The sequence below is a fragment of the Hippocampus bargibanti genome, linkage group LG16 (assembly GCF_051943395.1).
Source record: "Hippocampus bargibanti isolate YZ-2025 linkage group LG16, ASM5194339v1, whole genome shotgun sequence".
NCBI classification, from domain to species: Eukaryota; Metazoa; Chordata; class Actinopteri; order Syngnathiformes; family Syngnathidae; genus Hippocampus; species Hippocampus bargibanti.
Window position 1 is genome coordinate 3,429,886 of NC_142749.1, and position 22,846 is coordinate 3,452,731.

The following is a 22,846-nucleotide window of genomic DNA, read 5'->3' on the forward strand; positions in this document are numbered from 1 at the left end:
TTCAGCAGTGAGAACACTCACAATCTCCGATGTCTTTCCACATTTGCTGGGTTAAATCCTCAGCCGTGACTTTCAGCGCCGTGTAACTGTATGTCTTGACAGCTGCAGAGCTTTGATTGAAGATAATATTTCTGCCTTATTTTCAAAGTCTCTGAACAAGGAGTAAGGCAATTCGCTGACTAGCTTGTAAATTTTGCTGCGTTTAGTGCCGTTGTTTACGCATGCACGGCGACTTAAAGGTAAAAATTCAGTTGTCATCTGAATGGTTTTTTTGTCAATCAAGTGATTGATAGGCTGACAAATGTTTTTTTTTACTGTCACGCTGCGATCGACCAGTACTACCTCCGCGATCGACGTAATGAGCACCCCTGGTCTAGATTCTCCTGAGAAAAGTGGTACACCTCATATATGTGTTTAAGCTCTGTGTAACGCATCCGTCATTGATACAGCAGCGTTTGTAAAGATTTTTTGAAGGGTGGGGGACATTTAAATAAAGAAAAATTGAAGAAGAATCAAAGAGGGGAACTTGCAATACCCTGTATTTCCCCTGGAATGTGCATCTATACCCGTTTAACAACCATCCACCACGACTGTCCTCCCATTGAGAGTCTCCAAAAGTTAGTTGAGGGAAAAATCCCCCAGAGCATTTTTCACTTTCTTCGTATGATTTTATTTTCTTCAAACATTGCAAGACTCGGAGGACAAATTAACATTTGAAAAGCTTCCTCTCAATGAAGACCTGCAATGCACACAGTACTGTAGTGCCTTGAAGACACCATGCTTTTGTCGAGACCGTTTTGGGTTTTGAAGGCTGAGTTTGAAGGTCACTCGTGCGCTTTGCTTTTCACTCTTTCCTTTGATCCGTTTTTGCAGAGAAGCGCTGTTCATAGTGCTGAAATGTAAACCCGTCAACCCGCCAACACATGGTCGACTGTATTTATGCGTCACCTATGACTCTGTGTTTCACCCAAACTATATACTATCAAACCCGAATATATGGACGAGTTTCAAGATTTGTGACGCTGCAATTTAACCAGGTTGAGATTCGTGTTTTTTCTTCTTCCTTTGCTGCTCCAAATCAGACCTTTCTTCCACAAAGTCCACCGTCTTCAAAAGTTACTGCGGTTGATATCTTCATTTCCTCCTCTTGAAAACTCACCAGGGTCGATGGCGTGTCGAGCTTGTTTGATCGCTGCGACGGATACGCGCCGTGACGAACGCCGTCCTGACTACTGAACACCACTCACCCGTTCGCCCAGTCAAGACGCCGTGGCTCGCGCACGTCGTAGATGCAAATGCAGTGCCCCTCGCCGCCCCCACCCTCTAAAACACGCATTCGCGCACGCGCACGGTCGCCGACTGTACGTTCTATCGCAGTATAAACGTCTAAGTCTAAGTGCTCGTAAAACCACGAGGGGAAAGAGAGAGAGAGGGAAACGTGGAGCTAATGAGAGAGAACGAGAGAGAGAGAGAGAGAGAGAGAGAGAGAGAGAGAGAGAGAGAGAGAGAGAGAGAGAGAGAGAGAGAGAGAGAGAGAGAGAGAGAGAGAGAGAGAGAGAGAGAGAGAGAGAGAGAGAGAGAGAGAGAGAGAGAGAGAGAGAGAGAGAGAGAGAGAGAGAGAGAGAGAGAGAGAGAGAGAGAGCGATTATATAAAAGAGGTGACCGGAGTGAGGCTAGACGACATTAACCCAAGAAAGTGCTCGGTGCCGTTGGTGGATACACGCGATTCAAGGTAATTTTTGTGTTGACACCTTCTCCCATGTAAGTTTGGCGTAATAGTCAGGGAGAGGGATTGTCTGAAATTGCTGTTTTTTTTAATATGTGACGAATATATCTATTATGTGGTTGCTTCATTCCCCGTCGAGTCCCGCTTAACCCGCTTGAACAAAACATAGGGAACGACGATGCTATCATGCGAATTTAATGTATTCGATGTGGAGTTGAAGCTAACTCGGCAAACTGTTGCGTCTGTCCTCTGGAACACCGCACCCAGACTTTCTGTGGGTGCAGTGTTTGCTTAAGTGAGGCAGCAACAGAATTGAGATGAAAGGTACAGTATTTTGTTTCATGGGAACCTATGTGGCCTTTACGAAAAAAAAACTAGATGCAGGATAGAAGCGGCTTTTGAAAGTGCATATTAATAATAATACATTTCATTTATAAGCGCCTTTCAAAACTCTCAAGGACACTCTACAGTCAATGGATATTTTTTTCTGCAGGTGAGCAGCGGCTGCCACGGATTAGGCATCACATCATGTAAAACGTTTCAGAATTTATCTTCAAAATGCATGCAAATGGAGGGGTCAAGATGCAGTGATAAACCTCAGTTCATAGGCACACTTAATGCGCTTTCCAGACTGTTTTTTTTTTTCATTACATGATGTAATTTCCTCGAGTCTCAGATTCGAGATTTAATGTTGGGGAGTTACACACCATCAGACACTGCTGCCAGTGTCAGTGAAAAATAATCCAGATTAAAAATGATATTGAAGGCTGATGAAATCGCACCGTGACTGTCTGTTTTATGAAACGTGTAACAATCTCATGAATGAACAAATTATATAGTAATTAGTTAGGCTGCACACGGTGAGTGGGTTCAAAAATTGTGGTTTATTTACTGTACAGCCAACCTCTTAGGAGTGGCCAACAAATTTGCAAATAATTGACACCTATGGAAATACATTGAAAAAAAAAACAAACATTCTTAGCCAAAACATTGAGGTTAAACATATTCAGAGCATGGCAAATGTGTGTGTATGGCGGGGGGATGATGTTGCAAGATGCTGCAACACACAAACACAAACCAAATATCAATATGCACTGTTTCTCATCCTCTTCAAAATACTTTTCTTTTTGAGTATACTCACGAATAAAATGGCATGCTCTTGTTTTAAATGCAACTGCATAGATTGTATTATGTGACTGTGTGTGTATCCCTAAAGGACCCTGCTGGAGTCAGCGACCACAGACTGGGATATCAAATCCCTCCGTGCCATGACGCATCCATTGTTCCAGCAGCACTGTTGGACTGTGTGCCAACGAAGGACCGAGACTAAATGTCTGTGACACTGCCAAATGCTGCAGCTCTTGCCAAGATTATGAAGTTGTAAGTAGGTTACTAGATCTGTCATTCTCGCACCTAATCCATGAAATGGCCCTCCTCTTTGATGAGTGACTGTAACGGAAGCAGGCATGGCAGTGCTGCTCTCCAGACTGCTCTGCCCCTTGAAGCAGGCGCAAATGCTGCTGCTGTGCCTAGGCATTGCCTATCTCATGGCAGGCAGCATCTTGCTCATGCAACGTTCCAACCTCCGAGGAGCCCAGCCAAGCCTACTCGTGTTTCCTCCCTTGCTGTCGCTTGCGGCACCCCCAACCACCCTTGGGACAACAGGATTGGGTGTGAGGGTACGTTCCAGATGGGCCGCAGTACACTTTGCATCTGGAGCTGGCGCCAAGACAGAGCAATACTGGCCCGCCTCCCGAGGCCTGACAGGCCAATACTTGCATCGCCACTGGTTTCGTAGTACATTAACGGAGAGTCCAGAGAATGTAGGACCTGTTCGAAAGAAGCCCAGCCATAAAGGTAATCATCCACCTACTCAACCACTCAGTGTCACTTAGACCTCCAAAACCTCTCAACACTGTCAATTGTGCTCTGCTCAAACAAAGACTAGTTCTGCTCCCAGTCAAAATAGAGTAAAAAACGACAAGAGCGTCAAATATCCATCCAACCATCCATCCTTTTTCGGACACACTTAACCTCTCAAGGGTTCACGGGGCGTGCTGGATCCATCCCAGCTGTCTTTGGGTTGTTGGCAGGGGACACCTTGAACTGGCTGCAAGCCAATCATAGGCCACATATAGACAAACAAGCATTCACACTCACAATCACACCGGCAGAACACAGGAAGGCTGAAGCCAGAATTCAACCCTGCACCATTGCACAGTGAGGCCTAGGCACTAACCCGTCGACCAGCGGGCCACTGAGCATCAAATAAACAGAGTAAATTTTACTCCAAACAATAAAGATCAACTTTTTTTTGAAGGGAATGAACATACGTTACTCACTCACGTTTTTCCACTGATAAGAGGAGGGGGGAATAGCCTCTGGTACACTGAATGGGGAGATTTTGCTCCCTCTTGTAGATTTTCTACTGATGTGGTGGCCGCAGGATACCATTGTACTTTTAAATACAACTCAATTAGAGGAATTAAAACAGACTCTAAAAAATACTCTCCCAATATTACAGTGTATTCGCCTATCCACATCTGACCAAATTAACCAATCCATTTTCCACCAATCAATTACAGTAAAGTCTCGTTATACCGATATTCTCGGGAGTTAGAAAAAATGTCAATATAACCGTACTGTCGATATATCCGTCCTGCGCCTAACTGCATTAACAAAAGCCGCCAAAAGAGGGCACCCAAGCGCCATATAATAAACGGAGCTGGCCATGAGCTCGCCATTTTGTGCCTCTTTTTTTTGGGTGAGAGCTAATGTTGCCTCAAAATGGCACATATAATTATTTAATTGATTGCAAACATGTATGCTTTTCTCTTCAGAACTACAGTGTATTTGAATCATATTCATAACTGGATGTGTAACAAGAAAGCATATTATCCAAATCTGAAGCCATTATTTGGATTCACAAGCAATACAAGACAGCTTGGTGTGAAGTCATTTTTATTGGTGTTTTGCATTTGAATAAAAAGTGACATCGGTTGTCCTTTAATACACAGTATGGAATGTATGGTAATTTTCAAAATCATCACGCTTCAGCAGACAAAACAAGAAACGTTGTTGCAAAAAAACGATTGCATTCATATACAGTACAGTGAGCATGTACATAACACAACAGGGAAACTGCAACGCTTACAACTTACTGTATTATGTATGCAATTTAAAAAAGTCATCAATCTTCTTCTGCTTCCCATTTGTACCTTTTAACACAAACACTTCAATCTCGTCTGCTACACACGAGCTCGCGTCTGAAAATGAAAATGGCTCTGCTACACGGGAGCTGGTCACGTAACAAACTCACGTGACCAGATCACATGACCAAGTCAACCAATGGCGCGACCGATGGCGTGTATCGATATAAACATAGCAAAATGGCCGGCGGGAGATGAAAAAGAGCACCGTAGTAACCGGATTATCGTAAAAACCACGAATCGTACTAAACGGAACTAACTAGACATAAAAAGACTAGAAATGTGCACGGGAAATGAAAATAGTGTCGTAATAAGCAGTATTATCCATATAAACGATATCGATATAACGAGACTTTACTGTATCTAGTTTTATTGGATGTCTATTTAGCAACTCAACCACTCATTAACCTCACTCTTGCACGCTGTTGATCCAAAATGTAGCTCTGTTAATGGAAAGTGCATCCCTCTTGTTTCATCCAATGTGATACCGGTTTACAGTCGAAAACGTGCAAATGAAAGGGAAAATGCATGACATTTAAATATCATTGTGCTGCTGTCTGGAACCATAACTTATTTTCCTATTCAATATTATAAGATGGTTTGCTGTATATTCTTGTTGAAATGTGTCGTACTGTGAAGATAGCCTGGAGGTGCGGTAATACAAGGAGGATCAAGAACACCTTCAGACCACAGACTTTATTGTTCATTCACAAACAGATAATCATGACCTACGGACATTTAGAATGTTTAATAATACAGTGAGACCTCAACTTATGAACACCTTATCTTATGAACTTTTTGTCTTACGAACGTCAAATTTATGAAAATTAAACCTTAAAATATGCACTATTTTCATGGTGGAGTAAGCTTCAGCGGAAGAACACCAAAGCACACGACCTTCAGATTTGGCGGAGTGATCTTCGGCGGAAGCATACGACCGAACAGCGCTCCGGCCGGCGCTACTTTCCACACCCCCTCTCATTGAATGCACACGTCGATCGCCTCCTTGGAGCTTTTTGCTGATAATTTTACTATGATGGGACCGAAAAAAACCCACCACAGGCTCGTGTTCAGCCCAAGAAGACAAAATAAAATCACAGTCGCTGAGAAGAAGATGATTGAAAAACACCAACGAGGTATGCGTTTGTGATTTAGTGGGCGAGCACGGCTATGCTAAGTCAACTATTGCTACCATTCTCCGGAACAGAGAAGCCATCAAAGGTGCGTCTGTTGCAAAAGGTGTTTCCGTGCTCTCAAAGCGACAGTCTCGGGAAATCAAAGAAGTTGAAAAACTTCTGTTAATTTGAATTAACGAAAAGCACCTATCCGGCGACAGCGCGAGTAAAGCTATTTTATGCGAGAAAGCACGGCTAATTCATGGCGATATCGCCATGTGCCATCCTGGAAGTTCGGCTAGCAACAGATCGTTCGAGAACATCTGAGGGTGAGGAGGAAATGGCTGCAGCATCAAGTGAGCTCATAAGGGCAATGTTGGCATAGTGGAATGATGTGCAGGCTTTTACTGAACAGTTCCATCCAGAAAAGACTGTGGCTATGACAATCATCAACATGATGAACGATAATATGATGCCTCAGCTTCGTAAGACCTTACAAGTCAGAAAGCAACAGGTTATTAAGAGGTTTTTAATCAGCAAAAATGATGAGGAGTCTCCAAAGAAGCAAAGAAGAGAACCAACACCAGGGGTTAAGTTTCCAACAGTCCTTATGGAAGGTGACTCTCCTTCCATGAGCCATCAATGACCATCAAAAAGGTAAATACAACTTTATTTTACAGCACAGTTTATTTCTTTAATTACAGTCCTCATGTTATGTGTCTCTCTTTCCAAACAGCAATTCCCTTTGACCTTCGACCTCCAACGCCATACCATCAAGTCATCAATGACATCACAAATGTAAATAAAGTGACATTGTGATACAACGCAGTGTATTTCTTTCATTACAATACAATAGCACATTTATTATACATAGAATAAGGTATGTTGTGTGCAGTTTTAAAGGCCAACCGACGTCACTTTTTGTTTTTTAACTGACATCAGAAAAACGTTTGATCGCATCTAAAATACCCAAAACACGCAGTATGATATTTTTAGTCAAATGCAAAACACCAATAAAAATGACTTCTTCTTTTCCTTTCGGCTTTTCCCTTGAAGGGGTCGCCACAGCAAATCAGTGTCCTCCATCTTTAGAGGTTTGATCTGCATGTTTGTTTTGGCCAAGCTTTTACGCCGGATGCCCTTCCTGACACAACCCTCTGTATTTATCCGGGCTTGGGACCGGCACAAGAAGACTTAAGTCCCTTTGTGGCTACAGAACAAGCAACTTGCTCAGTAAAAGGCTCCCAAACACAAAATGGTCATCGGCACAGCAACATTAAAAAAAGAAAAAAAATATATTCACCATTTGATGACAATGCGTTGTTTATTTATTCCAATTTATTCCATGCCATTTTGAGGCAACATTGGGGCAACAATGGATCATCAGAAAAGAGGCACAAAATGGCGACCTCCAGTGGTCACCTCCGCTTCCACAGGCTGATAAATTCCTTATATGGAGTTTGGACTCCCTCTTCTGGCGGCTTTTGGGTGCAACACAGTTCTCAGACCAAACATGTACAACAAAATACATTGACGTGATGGAAGGACGCTACAATGCGTCTTTTTTATGGTCAGGGGGCGGTCCTTTCATGACGTCACGTACAGACTCGTCACCAACTCAAAAACAAGATTTCCTGAATATTCAGAGCGAGTCTTAAAACGTAAAATATAGCTATATGCGGTGGAATCTTATTAAAATACGCTCAGTAGTCATTTGAAGCCATTTTACAAATTATGGACACAACTTCTTCGGAGACATCGGTTGTCCTTTAAGGCTTATTTAGTTGAAAAGTATATTTTATGGAAACCCGGGAACGGATTATTCCCATTTTAATAAACCATTAAATTTTCCTATGGGAAAAGAATTTTTGAGATACACACTTTTCGCCTTACACACTCTGTCTGGGAACCAATTAAGTTTGTAAGTTGAGGTTTCACTGTAATAATAATAATAATAATAATAACAATAATAATACATTTCATTTATAAGCGCCTTTCAAAACTCTCAAGGACACTTTACAGTCACAGTTAGGCTGCCTTTCGGATGCAGAGGTTTTCAATTTCAAAGATGCGCGATGAGTTTCATCTGGAATTGTACGCTTTTATCAATTGCACGCTTTTATCTGAACTTACATGTGCATCGACATTCTATAATAAAAGAGGTGTATCCATACTAAGTCTCGACTCCTTTCTTCTTTTCCTTGCGGCTTTTCGGTCGCCACAGCGATTCAGTGTCCTCCATCACCATGTTTTGTGCATCCTCTTCTCTCACATCAGCTACTTTGACAACACCCATAAACCTCCCCTTTGACCTTCCTTTCGGACTCCTGCCTGGCAGTTCAAGGCTCAGCATCATTCTCCCAATATATTCACTCTCTCTCCTCTAGACATGTCCAAATCATCTCAGTCTGGCCTCTCTGACATTCTCTCCGAAGCCTCTAATATGAGTTGTCCCTCTGATATACACATTCCTGATCCTATCCAACCTGTTCACGCCTAAAGAAAACCTCTCCATCTTCATCTCTGCGACCTCCAGCTCTGCTTCTATTACCACTTTAAACAATCTTAACTAATGGCTATAATGCTTTACTTACACTATATAACGACATATGTACTATTTTCTATATACTGAAAAAAATATATGCTATTATAATTAAACCTTTCAGGCACGGCGGTTAGTGGGTTACAGGTTATCATTATTGGTACATGAAAAGGGTTAATTCATGAAGAATACAGACAACCTACTTTATTTCTTTCATGAAAACTATCATATTTCTTCAGTGACGTGCAGTCAAGGGAGGCAGGTGAGGCACAAAATAAATTAAACAGTTATATGTATTTAGTGATTTGTACTTAGTTCTTATCCGTTTAATTTCACAGTTTTTGGATTTTTTTTTCAAAATCGCTGAATTTTCACATTTACCGTTCAAATACTAAGTAGAGACGAGCGGTGAAGCAGCAGCCGGCTGAGCCGCACCATGGATTGTGCAATGACTATGTGAACTATGCTGGCTTTCTCTGCAGTGAGACCGCACTGCTGTCCCTCTGCATATCGCTATGAAAGTGTTCAAACCCTTTTAGTATATGAACTAAATTTCTACAGTTTAGCTGGTATATATAATGTAGAGTCAGTTTACATTATAAACACTGTACTATGTTTACTGTGTTTATTTTATTGTATTTTTATCAAAACTGTGTGCATAGGTGAGGCACACAGTTCTCCTGCCTCATGACAGGGGGCGCTGGTGATTACAGAGATTCTTCTTGCGCCTCCTCGGCTGCAGATTAATAGAATTAGTGCAACCATCCAGTCATTTTTGTGTTGCTTGGCCTTATTTTCAGAATGGAGGATTACATATCTAAATTGAAAGAAATAGAGAGACTTTTAAAACTGAAGAAAGATAAGGAAGGCTTCTACAAAGAAGGTATAGATGCCTTACTTCAGAAGGAGCGGCGCATAGACTTCATTTATAACTAAAGGTAACACGATAATAATGTTTTTTTAAATTATTTTTTTCTATGCTAAAGTTTATATAAAGACATGACATTTTAAACAAAACACGTTAACTGTTGCCAATCAAATGGTGAATAAACTCATAAGTTCATATGTTTGTAAATCTGACTGTGATGACGTCAGTGCCTCAGCAGCCATGAACCTCACCAGCCATGAACCTCAGCGCACGTCACTGTATTTCTTTATTATAAAAATGTCATCAGAATGTCAGGTTAAAATTGCAGTAGTATTGATCTCACAAAATTCAACATCCTAACTGCATATTTTCTCAATTAGCGGTCAGCCACAATTGAATACAATCGTTAATAGATCCTTGAATATTTCTTTCCTTTTCCTTATGGTTAGAATATCTTGTTTTCTATCCTTTCACCCCACCCCAACCCCATCCCTTTTCAATTGCTGCTGTGGACTGCAAATTTCCCCATTGTGGGACGAATAAAGTTATTCTGATTTTGATTCTGATTCTGATTCCCCTCAATGTTTTGCGGATTTTAGCTGAGATGACAAATCATATGGAATCACCTCCAGTGGAACGTTTGCAGGCCTCGCTCATTGTTAAAAGCCTCCCACAAGAGCGCTCAAACCATTTTTGTTTTCAAGAGAGCAGACGATTACAGAGTCACAAAGGAGTAATACTGATGAAAAATGCCAAGGCCCAGAAAGGTCCAAGGCAGTTTTAATGACTGCCACGTGGCAAAGGTTCGGATAACTCGAACACAGTCTTTAATTACACATATACATTGTGGTTTGGAGGCAAAATCATCTGAAGGATAAAACGCAAGCCACTCCTATAGTGAGACCACTTATCAACACAGACCACAACTTTAAACAAGATATATTCATTTGTCATGGGCTAGTCGGATAGGACTTAGCCGTTTGAGGGACAATGATTGTCATGTTTTGCAAGGTGGTGATGGCGGGTGCGGATTACAAAAAGCAGGCAGGAGGGAGTAGGAGGTTGTGCTTGACAAATTGTATTAAAATAAAGTGAGCAGGAACAAAATCTAAAACATCAAAATCATCTGAACGGAAAAAATACAAAGTATCAAAAGATTAAAAGTCTGCCAAGATTAAACAAACACATGCACTGCACACAATGCATACAATTGCATATAACAGCATACAATGTGTTCAACAGCATACAATGACATTTAACAATTACCCAACACCGAATGGTCGTGCCGGGGGTCCTTTTGAGTGTCACTGATTGGAAACGACCAGCAGCTGTGTAGGTGCAGGCGGGGCCGACAGCGCCCCCAGTTGGTCGCCAACCAGATCATGACAGTACCCCCCCTTCAAGGGACTTCTTCCAGAAGTCCCAACAGTCTCCCGAAAGTTCCAACTCGCCCGGAAACAATGGTGGAGACGGCAACCGTTGCCTCTCCAGCATATGAGGGGAACGGGACTAAGCCTGGGGTGGACGAGACACGGCACGGCTCGTCGTGGTTGTGAGTGCGATCCCTCTCCCAAGTTCACGCGACGACGCATGGCGCGGCGTGGACGTCGCACTGCCAGGCGCAGAGTGGCACCCCGGACGGCCGTATGGAAACAGGTCTCGGCCGGACGCCGACGCGGGCGTGAACTGCCCGGCACCGGGGAAACGAGACCAGTCCTGAGTGGAGACCTCCTTCCAGGTGGCCGTCCAGGGTGACACTGGGTGTCTGGCAGTGTACGCCCACGTCCAGCCACGCTGTCGTCGTGCATGTTGAATTGAGTCGCATCCACGACAACTCAGCCTGAGACCCCATTCCCGGAGCGGCTTGGGACTGGTCTCGTTTCCCCGGTGCCAGGCAGTTCACGCCCACGTCGGCGTCCGGCCGAGACCTGTTCCCAATCGGCCGTCCGGGGTACCACGTCCACGCCGTGCCATGCGTCGTCGCGTGAACGTGCAGAGGGATCGCACTCATGCCCACGACGAGCCGTGCCGCGTCTTCGTCCACCCCAGGCTGAGTCCCGTTCCCCTCAGGCCGCCGCCCATCATACGCTGGAGAGGCAACGGTTGCTCTCTCCACCATCGTTTCCAGGCGAGTTGGAACTTTCGGGAGACTGTTGTGACTTCTGGAAGCAGTCCCTTGAAGGGGCCTTCTGTCATGGTCTGGTTGGAGACCAACGGGGGGGCGCTGTCGGCCCCGCCTGCACCTGCACAGGTGCTGGTCGTTTCCAATCAGTGACACTCAAAAGGACCCCCAGCATGACCATTCGGTGTCGGGTAATTGTTGAATGTCATTGTTGTTTGATGCACTGTTGTATGATGTTGAACGCATTGTATGCTGTTGTATGCAATTGTATGCATTGTGTGCATACAATTGCATTTGTTTGTTTAACCTTGCATGTGTTTGTTTAACCTTGGCGGACTTTTAATCTTGTATTATTACCTTGTAGCATTCTTTTGATACTTTTGTTCCTGCTGACTTTATTTTAATACAATTTGTCAAACACAACCTCCTGCTCCCTCCTGCCCGCTTTTTGGGATCTGCACCCGCCATCACCACCTTGCAAAACGTGACACATTGTAGCAGTCCTTCCATCACGTAAATGCTTGTTTGGTCTGAAAACCTCGTGTTGCACCAGAAAGAGCCAGAAGAAGGCGACCATGCTCCATGTAAAGAATTTATCGGCCTGTGGAAACGGGCTGATTCATTCCTCACAGGAGCTCGGTGGCCATTTTCGGCCTCTTTGGGTGAGACATTTCCCCCTATGGTGCCTCAAAATGGCACAGAATAAATTCTTTAATCGATTGCACACATGTATGCTTTCCTCTTCAGAACTATTTGAATCATATTCATAACTTGATGTGTAACAAGTAAGCATATTCACCGAATCTGAAGCCATTGTTTTGATTCTCCAGCAATGCAAGACGTCTTGGCGTAACGTCATGAACTGGGGGCGGGACTTTCTGAAAATGCCCAATTTGCAGTTCAATTTTTTGCAGATTTTGGACACTTTAAGTCATTTTTATTGGTGTTTGCATTTGAATAAAAATATCATACTGCGTGTTTTGGATATTTTAGATGCTATAAAACGTTTTTCTGATAACAGGAAACAATAAAGTGACGTCATTTGTGATACCATTTTTTTTATTCATAAGGTCCCGTCCCCTTGTTCATGTCGTCATCCAGTGATGAATATGATTCAAATAGTTCTGAAAAGGAAACCATAAATGTGTTGATTAAAGAAATCCTTCCATGTCATTTTGAGGCGTCTCGACTGCAATGTAGCGTCCCAGAAAATGCACAAGATGGCGCCGAAGCTCCGTTGGAAATGGGCTGATTTGTCTGCTGGGAATTTGTGTCAGCTTGTAATAGTTGTCTTGGTGCAACACACAACGATTCACCACCGTGTTATTTATGTGTTTTCCTTCTAATTTCTCCATCAACACGAAGTTTTCAGACCAAACAAAGTACCCAAAATGCATTGTGTGTCGCTTTCTCGGTCGGTGACGATACCTACCGTGACGTCGCGGTAGGTATCGTCACCAACTCAAAAATAAGAATTCCTGAATATTCAGCGCGAGTCTTAAAACGTAAAATATAGCTATATGTGGTGGAATCTTTGTAAAATACGCTCAGTAGAAGTCATTTGAAGTGATTTTACAAATTATGGACACAAATTGTTCGGAGGCGTCGGTTGTCCTTTAAAGGAATCATATTTCTCTATATAAAAAAAAAAATCAGCATCTTCTTTTCCTTTCACCTTTTCCCTTCAAGGTGTTTCCACAGCGAATCAGTGTCCTCCATCTTCAGAAGTTTGATTGGCATGTTTGTTTTGGCCAAGCTTTTATGTCGAATGCCCTTCCTGACACAACCCTCTGTATTTAGCCGGGCTTGGGACCGGCACAAGAAGACACTGGCTTATGTCCCTTTGTGGCTACAGAACAAGCAACTCTATGAACTCAGTAAAAGGCTCTCAAACACAAAATGTCAACAATCAAAAAAACAGAACTATACTCACCATTTGATGACAAAAAAATCAGTATTTACTTTATAAAACTTGAATCAAAAAAGCACTACAAAACCGTCAAAGCGCAAAATGGATAATGTTAAAATTACATTGCGTTTTAAAATGTCCGCAATCTCGGTCGAGGTTGAATGAAATAAGCTACAGTGAGACCTCAGCTTACGAACACCTTATCTTCCGAACTTTTCGTCTTACGAACGTCAAATTTATGAAAATTAAACCTTGAAATACGCAATACTTTTCACGATACACACCCACCACAGCTGGCAGAGTGATCTTCGACCGAACAGCGTTCGAGCCGGCCCAGCTTTCCACACCCCTTCTCTCTGAATTCACACGTCGATTGCCTCCGATGAGCTTTTTGCAGATATCTTTACTATTGAGACCGAAAAAAAACACCACAGGTTCGTGTTCAGCCGAGGAGAAGAAGGAGATCATTGAGAAACACGAACCAGGGGTCCGTTTGTGGCATCACATGTGCACACCTCGGCTGTCATGTGAATCTCAGCCTGACACATCTCTCACGCTGTGTGTCACTTCCCTGAGAGTAACTTTCTATGACCCAGAGGTGTAGTCGAGGGTATACTGCATATACCCACTTACTTTTCGGTCGGCACAGTCAAATGTGGTGCGTTACTATGAATAAATTGAAGAAACTACCAGCTGTACTCGTCTACTCTGCTCTGTTTATGTGTCATCCAAGACTTGGGGTGCGTTCAGGTTCGAGAATAACGCACAACTTCTTATGACTCTCGGCTGTTTGGAAAGCATTGTCTAACTGAATGAGCAGGGACAAACACTTGCCAACGTTTCTGCGTTGCTACACTTGAAGATGCCATCAAAGTGATTGGGATTGGCTAAAGCAGGGCCGCCCTGATCAAGGCAGTTGCTCTTTACCTGTTACTAAACATGGCAGAACCAAAGAAGCGAAAGGTAGAAAATGAGTGCAGAAAATTTCAGACACGATGGGAGAGTGAATATTTCTTCAAAGAATTCAAGGGGAAGTGTGTCTGTTTGATTTGCACTGAAACTGTGGCAGTTATGAAAGAGTATAATATACAACAAATCTACGGTGTAGATTTTGCTGCAGTTTTCATTTGTCATCATGGTGTACAATGCAACGTTTGCATTGCTTTCTACAAGCCACTAAGCCCCTTTCATAAGTCTCACATACAGTTTACAGTCACGGTTTAATGTAAATTTACGTTTTGTAGCGTCACATACGTTGTTAGCTTCTTTTGAATCTTTCTTCTGGGCTGAGGTTCTATGCATCTATTTTGGAAAATGACAAGCAAATGCACGACTTTATAACGCTTGCGAAAGTCCGGAAGAAAGAAGCAGGCTTCTGATTGGCTGCCGTGCCGAGTATACAAATTTCAACTGCAGGTAGTCTATGTTTGTGTGCTCGGAGACGGTACACGTGTATTGTTTGCGCGTGAAGGCGAGGGCGTCATTGAGGAGTTTGTTGAGCGCGCGGTCAGGACAAGCCATCTATGATTTGGCGGAATTTAACACAAGTAGGTATTATTGAGCTTGAATATTTCGTTGTGTAATAATATGTTTTGAATTTTGAAAGTGATTCCATTTTTCAATAAATGTTGATTTCTTTAACTTTGCCCCTTCGATGGAAACTCATTAAAAACAGACGCAATCTTGATAAATCACAGTGCATGTTATTTTAATCTATTTCCATTTCCTCCTCCAAGTATCTGCGAAATAGTATGTAAACACCATATTCCTTGAGACAAATTTATTAACTGATCAGGGATATTTTTCACATTTGAAAGACAGTTAATAAATTGGGTTGTAGTGTACTTACTGTGCTATGAGTTTTGTACACACTACATTTAAAGGTCAACCGGCACCATTTTATTTTTTGTTTCCCACTGACATCAGAAAAACGTTTTATAGCATCTAAAATACCCAAAACAGGCAGGCTAATATTTTTAGTTAAATGAGAAACACCAATAAAAATGACTTCTAAATGAATCTGGAAATGACCAGTTTTAGAAGGTCCCACCCCCTTGTTCGTGACGTCACGCCAAGACGTCTTGCCTTGCTCGAGAATCAAAACAATGGCTTCAGATTCGGAGAAGATGCTTTCTAGTTGTCACGGTTTGCGAGGTGGTGATGGCGGGTTCGGATCCCAAAAAGCAGGCAGGAGGGAGCAGGAGGTTGTTTGACAAATTGTATTAAAATAAAGTCAGCAGGAACAAAATGTAAAACATCAAAATCATCTGAATGGAAAAAATACAAAGTCTCAAAAGAAGACCAAAAGTAAAAGTCCGCCAAGGTTAAACAAACACGTACACAATGCATGCAGCAACCAAGCAGCAAACAAACAGCAAACAAACAATGAATCGGCACCGGATGATCGTGCCAGGTGTCCTTTTAAGTGTCATTGATTTTAACGACCAGCACCTGCGAGGCTGCCGGCAGGGCTGACGTCGCTACCCGCTGGTCGCCAATCTGAACGGGACAACCAGCACCTGTGCAGGTGCAGGCGGGGCCGACAGCGCCCCCCGTTGGTCGCCAACCAGATCATGACAGTACCCCCCCCTTCAAGGGGCTGCTTCCGGAAGTCCCAACAGTCTCCCAAAAAGGTCCACTCGCCAGGGAACGGTTGGTGGAGAGGGCAACCGCTGCCTCTCCAGCACACGACAGGCGGCGGCCTGATGGGAACGGGACTCGGCCTGGGGTGGACGAAGACGCGGCACGGATCGTCGTGGGCGTGAGTGCGATCCCTCTCGCACGTTCACGCGACGGCGCATGGCTCTGCGTGGACGTCGAACTGCCAGGTGCAGAATGGCACCCCGTACGGCCGTATGGGACCAGGTCTCGGCCGGACGCCGACGTGGGCGTGAACTGCCCGGCTCCGGGGGAACGAGACCAGTCCAGAGCCGCTCCAGGATCCAGCGGTGAGTGGGGTCTCGGACTGACATTGACGCGGACGTTGCACGGCTCGTCGTGGATGAGACTCAATTCGTCATGCACGACGACAGCGTGGCTGGACGTGGGCGTGCAATGCCAGTCACCCAGGGTCACCCTGGACGGCCACCTGGAAGGAGGTCTCGGTCGGGCGTTTAGGTGGACGTTGCGGCTCGTCGAGTGACGCGATTCAAACGCGACGAGGCTTGCGCTAACGTGGACGTAGCATAGCCAGGCACAGGGTGGAAATGAGACGGGTCCGATGTACCTGCGGGATCCGATAGTTGGCCGATTCATTCTGTCACGTTTTGCAAGGTGGTGATGGCGGGTTCGGATCCCAAAAAGCAGGCAGGAGGGAGCAGGAGGTTGTTTGACAAATTGTATTAAAATAAAGGTCAGCAGTAACAAAATGTAAAACATCAAAATGATCTGAATGGAAAAAATACAAAGTAGCAAAAGAAGTCCAAAAGTAAAAGCCCGCCAAGGTTAAACAAACACGTACACAATGCGTGCAGCAACCAAGCAGCAAACAAACAGCAAACAAACAATGAATCGGCACCGGATGATCGTGCCAGGTGTCCTTTTAAGTGTCATTGATTTTAACGACCAGCACCTGCGAGGCTGCCGGCAGGGCTGACGTCGCTACCCGCTGGTCGCCAATCTGATCGGGACGACCAGCACCTGTGCAGGTGCAGACGGGGCCGACAGCGCCCCCCGTTGGTCGCCAACCAGATCATGACACTTGTTACTCGTCCAGTTGTGAATATGATTCAAATAGAAGATGAAAGCATAAATGTTTGCAATTGATTAAAGGAGTCCTCCCATATCAATTCGAGCCGTCAATGACAGCAATGTAGCACCCAGAAAATGCAGAAGATGGCGCCCAAGCTCCATTGGAAATGGGCTGATTTGTCAGCTGGGAATTTGTGTCAGCGAATATCAAATAGTTGTCTTGGTGCAACACACAACGATTCACCATCGCGTTATTCATGTGTTTTCCTTCTAATTTCGCCATCAATACGGATCAACACGGAAACACGTTTTCTGAACTTAATGTTTAATGCTTAAAGTTTTCAGACTAAACAAAGTACCGCAAAATGCATTGTGTGTCGCTTTCTCTGTCAGGGGCGGTCCAAACGTGACGTCACATGGGGATCGTCATCAACCCGAAAACAAGACTTCATGAATTTTCGGCGCAAGTCTTAAAACGTAAACTATAGCTATATGCTGTGGAATCTTTGTAAAATACGCTCAGTCGAAGTCATTTGAAGTGATTTTACAAATCATGGACATAACTTGTCCGGAGGCGTCTGTTCGCTTCAAATTCTTGTTTCTCTCCTGGTTCGGTGTTCAACGTTCTGTGATAAAAATATCAGTGACGACGATAGATGGTGAACAAAAAACTACTTTATTCTAGTGAGACAGAAAAAGTACTTTTCTCGTCTAGGCACGAGCGAAGTCAAGAGCACACGAACAAAGATCACAAAGAGAAGTGAAGAGCTCCCGCTCCCGATGGTAGCCAGACGACAGGCTCGCCGACCTCCCGAGGGACCGACAGAAACGTTTCCAAACCTTGGACATGAACTGTGGTTTCCGGTCCGACACGATGTGCGCCGGAATCCCGTGGAGACGGACGACGTGGTTAACCAGGAGTTGAGCCGTCTCGATAGCGGACGGCAACCTGGTTAACGGGATGAAGTGGGCTGACTTCGAGAAGCGGTCCACCACGGTGAGGACGACCGTCTTGCCACGGGAAGGCGGGAGGCCTGTAATAAAGTCGACCGAGATGTGGGACCAGGGTCGGGAGGGAATAGGTAGCGGCTGGAGTTGGTGGGAGACCTTCCCACGCGCACAGGCGGGGGGGATGAACAGACGATGCGCCGGGCAACCCTTGGGGATGGGGTTACCCCCCTGGTCCTCGTGAACTCTCCTCTCAACCTTCCACCGCAGGGCGCCCACGATGTGTTGCGCCGGCAGGATGTTGGCGATGACCTCCTCCCTTTCTGCCGACTCGTGGATGCGAGATGTGTTCTGCGACCCTGGGCAGTAGGTGAGAGTGACGTTAAACCGTGTGAGGAACAGTGACCATCGGGCCTGCCGCGAGTTGAGTTTCTTGGTGGACCGAATGGCGGCCAGGTTCTTGTGGTCCGTGTATACAGTTAAGGGGTGTTTCGCTCCCTCAAGCCAGTGTCTCCATTCCTGCAGCGCTAGGATGACCGCCAGCAGTTCCCGGTTCCCCACGTCATCGTTGGCTTCCATGGGGCTGAGCCGGCGGGAGAAGAAGGCGCATGGGTGGAGCTTCTGGTCGACCGGGGAGCGCTGGGATAGGACCGCCCCCACCCCGGACTCCGATGCGTCGACCTCGACCGCGAAAGCGAGGTCTGGGTCGGGGTGACGTAAGACGTGGCGTAGCGGAGACGGTCAAACGCCCCCTCTGCTTCGGGTCTCCACCTGAAGGGGACCTTGGTGGATGTGAGACTAGTAAGGGGGAGTGCCTTCTGACTATAACTGCGGATTAAGCGCCGGTAGAAGTTGGCAAACCCCAAAAATCGCTGAAGTTATTTGCGCGTCTAAGGGTTGGCCATTCCACCACCGCTTTGGTTTTGGCGGGATCGGCCCGGAGTTGCCCCTGCTCCACTACGAACCCCAGAAAAGACAGAGAGCGGACGTGGAACTCGCACTTCACGTGGAGCCGGTTTTGCAGGAGCCGCACCAGGACCAGTCGGACATGCTGCCGGTGTTCTTCTGTGGATTTAGAAAAATTAGGATGTCGTGTAAATACACGAATACAAAAACGTTGAGAAAGTCCCTGAGCACACTGTTGATGAGGTTTTGGAATACGGCGGGAGCGTTGGTGAGTCTGAACGGCATCACCAGGTATTCAAAATGCCCCAAGGGCGTTTTGAACGCGGTCTTCCACGCAAATCCAGTTTTATGAAGATGGTAGCCGATTGGAGAGGCGCAAAGGCCGAGTCCATGAGGGGGAGAGGGTACTTATTGCGGATGGTGATGTCGTTCAGACCCCTATAGTCGATACACGGGTGCAAGGATCTATCTTTCTTTTCGATAAAGAAGAACCCTGCGCCGAGCGGGGAACGCGAGGGTCGGATATGTCCCGCCGCGAGGGAAGAGTCAATGTAAGTGCTCAGGGCTTCTAGTTCCGGGTGTGAGATGTGGTAGAGTCTGGAGTCCGGTAGTGGAGCCCCCGGCTGCGGTTTGATAGCGCAGTCGTACGGTTGGTGGGGCGGCAGGTACTGCGCGTTGTCCTTGCTGATCGCTGCCCGCAGATCATGATAAGAAGGCGGCACGCCCTCGAGACTGATCTCTCTGGGCGCGCCGCCGCGGGAGGGGTCTTGCCCTGCCGTGGCCGACCGCAGGCAGTTGGCATAGCAGTAGGGGCCCCAACCCTGTATGGTGGGACCCTCCCAAGAGAAAGAAGGGTCATGGGTGCTGAGCCAAGCACCCATGACCCTTCCACACAAGTGGCACCAGCACAAGTGGCACGTTGCGGGAGGGCATAATGAGGAATTGGCGGTGTTCAACATGGTTACCCGATAATCTGAGTTTAAGCGGTGCAGTGATGCGGGTAACCTTAGCTAGCAGTCGACTGTCGAGGTCAATAATCGCTTTGGGAGTCTTGAGATTCTCTACATCGCAGCCCAATGCTTCTGCCAGTTGGGGATCGATGAAGAACCCGTCTGCCCCCGAATCCACTAGCGCCCGTATCGTCTGGGAGTTGGACGGGCCGAATAATTCGCCATCCAGCTCCAATCGCGTGATGGGCGCCGTCCTCGACGCCTCCGACTGCCGCCGCGGTCGCCGTTTGGCCGGGGACTTACGGGTGCTGGAAGTCTTAGGTGGGGGCCCCTGAGTGCGGCGACCCCCGGGGTTGGCTCGATCGCCCCCGCTCCCCACCTGCAGCGGCTCGGGAAACTCCTCCTGTAGTCGCTCCTGCTCATCGCCGTCGGGTGTGGTCGTCCACTGCTCGTTTCCGGGTTTGCCGGACCGCTGGGTACCTTGCTCCCGCTACGCTCCCGGAGGCGATGGTCCAGGGAGATGACTACATTGATCATCTCGCTGAGGGTGGTGCCAGCGTCGCGTGTGGTCAACTCATCTTTGAGAGCAGCGTTCAATCCGCGACGAAACACTCCTCTCAGCGCCCGATTGTTGTAGCCACTCTGGGCAGCCTGGATGCGGAAGTGGATGGAGTACTCAGCGGCTGAATGCGTTCCTTGCACACAGTCATGAAGGAGTCCCTCAGCCTCCTGTGACCGGGTGGTGAAACACTTGGCGAAACTCGGCCACAAAGTCCGGGTAGGAACTGCAAAGTTCGGGCTGGGACTCCCGGACGGCCAACACCCACGACTCGGCCTGGTCCGTGAGCAGGCTAGTGATGAAGGCCACTTAAGCCTCATCGCTAATGAAGACGGAGGGTTGTTGTTCAAAAACCAGCGAGCACTGCATCAGGAATTGAGCCCAGCGCCCGGGTTCGCCTTCGTAGCGTGAGGGGTGTGGCAGGGAGAGCTCGCGACTACTCACAGGGGAAGGAAGGGGCCGTCAGGGTAGCGAGGCGTGTCTCGACCTCTTGTAGGCGTTGAGCCAGCGAGGACGCGATGAGGCGGTTCTCCTCGAACGCTCTGCCTGAATTTGTCTCCACTGGCGAGATCCATAGTTGTTGTACTAAGTTCATCCTGTCTACTTGATATCTAATTTAAAGCAGATTCTTTACTTACAGACAGTGTATTGTAGGTGGTTAGAGATCCATAGTTGGCCGGTGTATTATGTCACGTCCGCTCGAGGAGTGGTGACAGTACTCGAGGGACAAGGGGAAGTAGTAAGCGTCGGATCCGAAATACACGGTGGAAACAAGGATTCCATAAGAGTCTTTACTGAGACACAAAAGGCAAAACAGAAATGATGCAATGGAGGCGAGCAAATGAGACAGACCTGCGTGCGGCTGGGTGACGGGGGACATCAGGAAATACACCGGCACAGACCGAACCGGTATGGGTGGCTTTTATAGCCAGAAGGCACAATTAAGGGAATGAGAAACAGGGGAGTGAGTCTGGAGAGTAGGGAGGGGAGGGGCCCGCTCCAGGCACAGAGGAGGATGAGACAGGAGGGGAGGGGCACGCTCCTGGAGCAGACGAGGATGTGACAAGATGACCATGTTGATGAAGACATTTTGGCATCTGACACAGTCGTGACTGTTGCATTGATGAACTTCTATCACCATTCAAATACTTTTGGGCTGATCAACTACGTGCTTCATACGCTATCTCCAGGAAATCACTCAAATGGTGGAAATACCTGTTCTGGTTTCTAGTGGATATTTGTATATGCAATGGATTTATACTAATGAAACTCTCTCCAAACCATCAAGTGAAAACCAGAACAGGTCGCCTCCGAAAAAGGACTCAGTTAGAATTCAACTTAGCTCATCAGTTGTTTGGCAATTACAGAAGGAAAAGAAAAGGAGAATGCATGACATGATTGCCCTTCTTCATTGGCCAGTAGAATTGGATAAAAAGAGAGTATGTAAAGAGTGTGCAATGAAGAAAACTTGTCGCGAGCCAAGAACAGGTTGTGAGCAATGCAAGATGAACCTGTGCATTCTATGTTTTAAACCATACCACAAATAAAAACATCCTGAAATATTTTAAATGCATTCTAGGTTTATTTCATGCATATGTGACTTTCATGCATATGTGACTTGTTGTGAATGCAAATCTTTAACATTGCAATAATTTTCTAAAACTTCAATCAATTTCACAAAAAGTCTTTATCGTATTCTATTATATGTTATGAAAGTGTACTGAAAGTTTCATAAAGATTGAACAACAAATAAAGAAGTTATAACAGGTTATTTGAACACACATGTTAGTTATGAATTTCCTGCTGAAGCCTCTCAGGGAGCACACTACAAAGCTAGGCTGCAGGCTCTGTAGGATGTGGGGGAAGAAATGCAAAATGCCTGCTCGGGAGGAAAGAGTTAAAGAAGTTCTTCTGTATCAATTTGAGCCATCTGCAAGTGATGAAACCAGTGAAGATTTGGATGTAGCACCCAGAAAATGCACAAGTTTCGTCCAGTATATGAAATGCGCTGGGAATTTGCGTAAACTTACACCTTCTCTATGCGTGTTACTGCAATTGGCTGCAACAAACAACGATTCACCATCACATTTTATATTTATGTAGTTTTTCTTCTAATTTCACCATCAACACGGTGTTTTCAGACGAAAAAAAAGTGCCCAAAATGCATTGTGTGTCGCTTTCTCGGTCAGGGGCGTTCCGAGTGTGACGTCACTTTGGGCATTGTCATCAACTCGAAAACAAGACTTCAGCGCGAGTCTTAAAACGTAAAATATTGCTATATGCAGTGGAATCTTTATAAAAT

General features: G+C 45.8%; 1 protein-coding gene across 6 annotated transcripts in view; it reads left to right on the forward strand.

The window, feature by feature from the left end:
* The first annotated feature begins 1,642 nt into the window (after nucleotides 1-1,642).
* Nucleotides 1,643-22,846, forward strand: part of LOC148886124 (sialate:O-sulfotransferase 1-like) — a 100,115-nt gene continuing 78,911 nt past the window's right edge. For 5 of the 6 annotated variants that reach the window (XR_016117852.1, XM_089017058.1, XM_089017053.1 and 2 more), the window contains exons 1-2: nucleotides 1,643-1,732; nucleotides 2,943-3,583. Coding sequence is in view for 5 of the 6 variants with exons in the window: in XM_089017058.1 (XP_088873184.1) it covers nucleotides 3,193-3,583 (391 nt within the window). In the remaining variant the exon portion in view is untranslated. The remainder of the gene's footprint in view (nucleotides 1,733-2,942; nucleotides 3,584-22,846) is intronic. The other variant, XM_089017054.1, reaches the window with a different exon arrangement.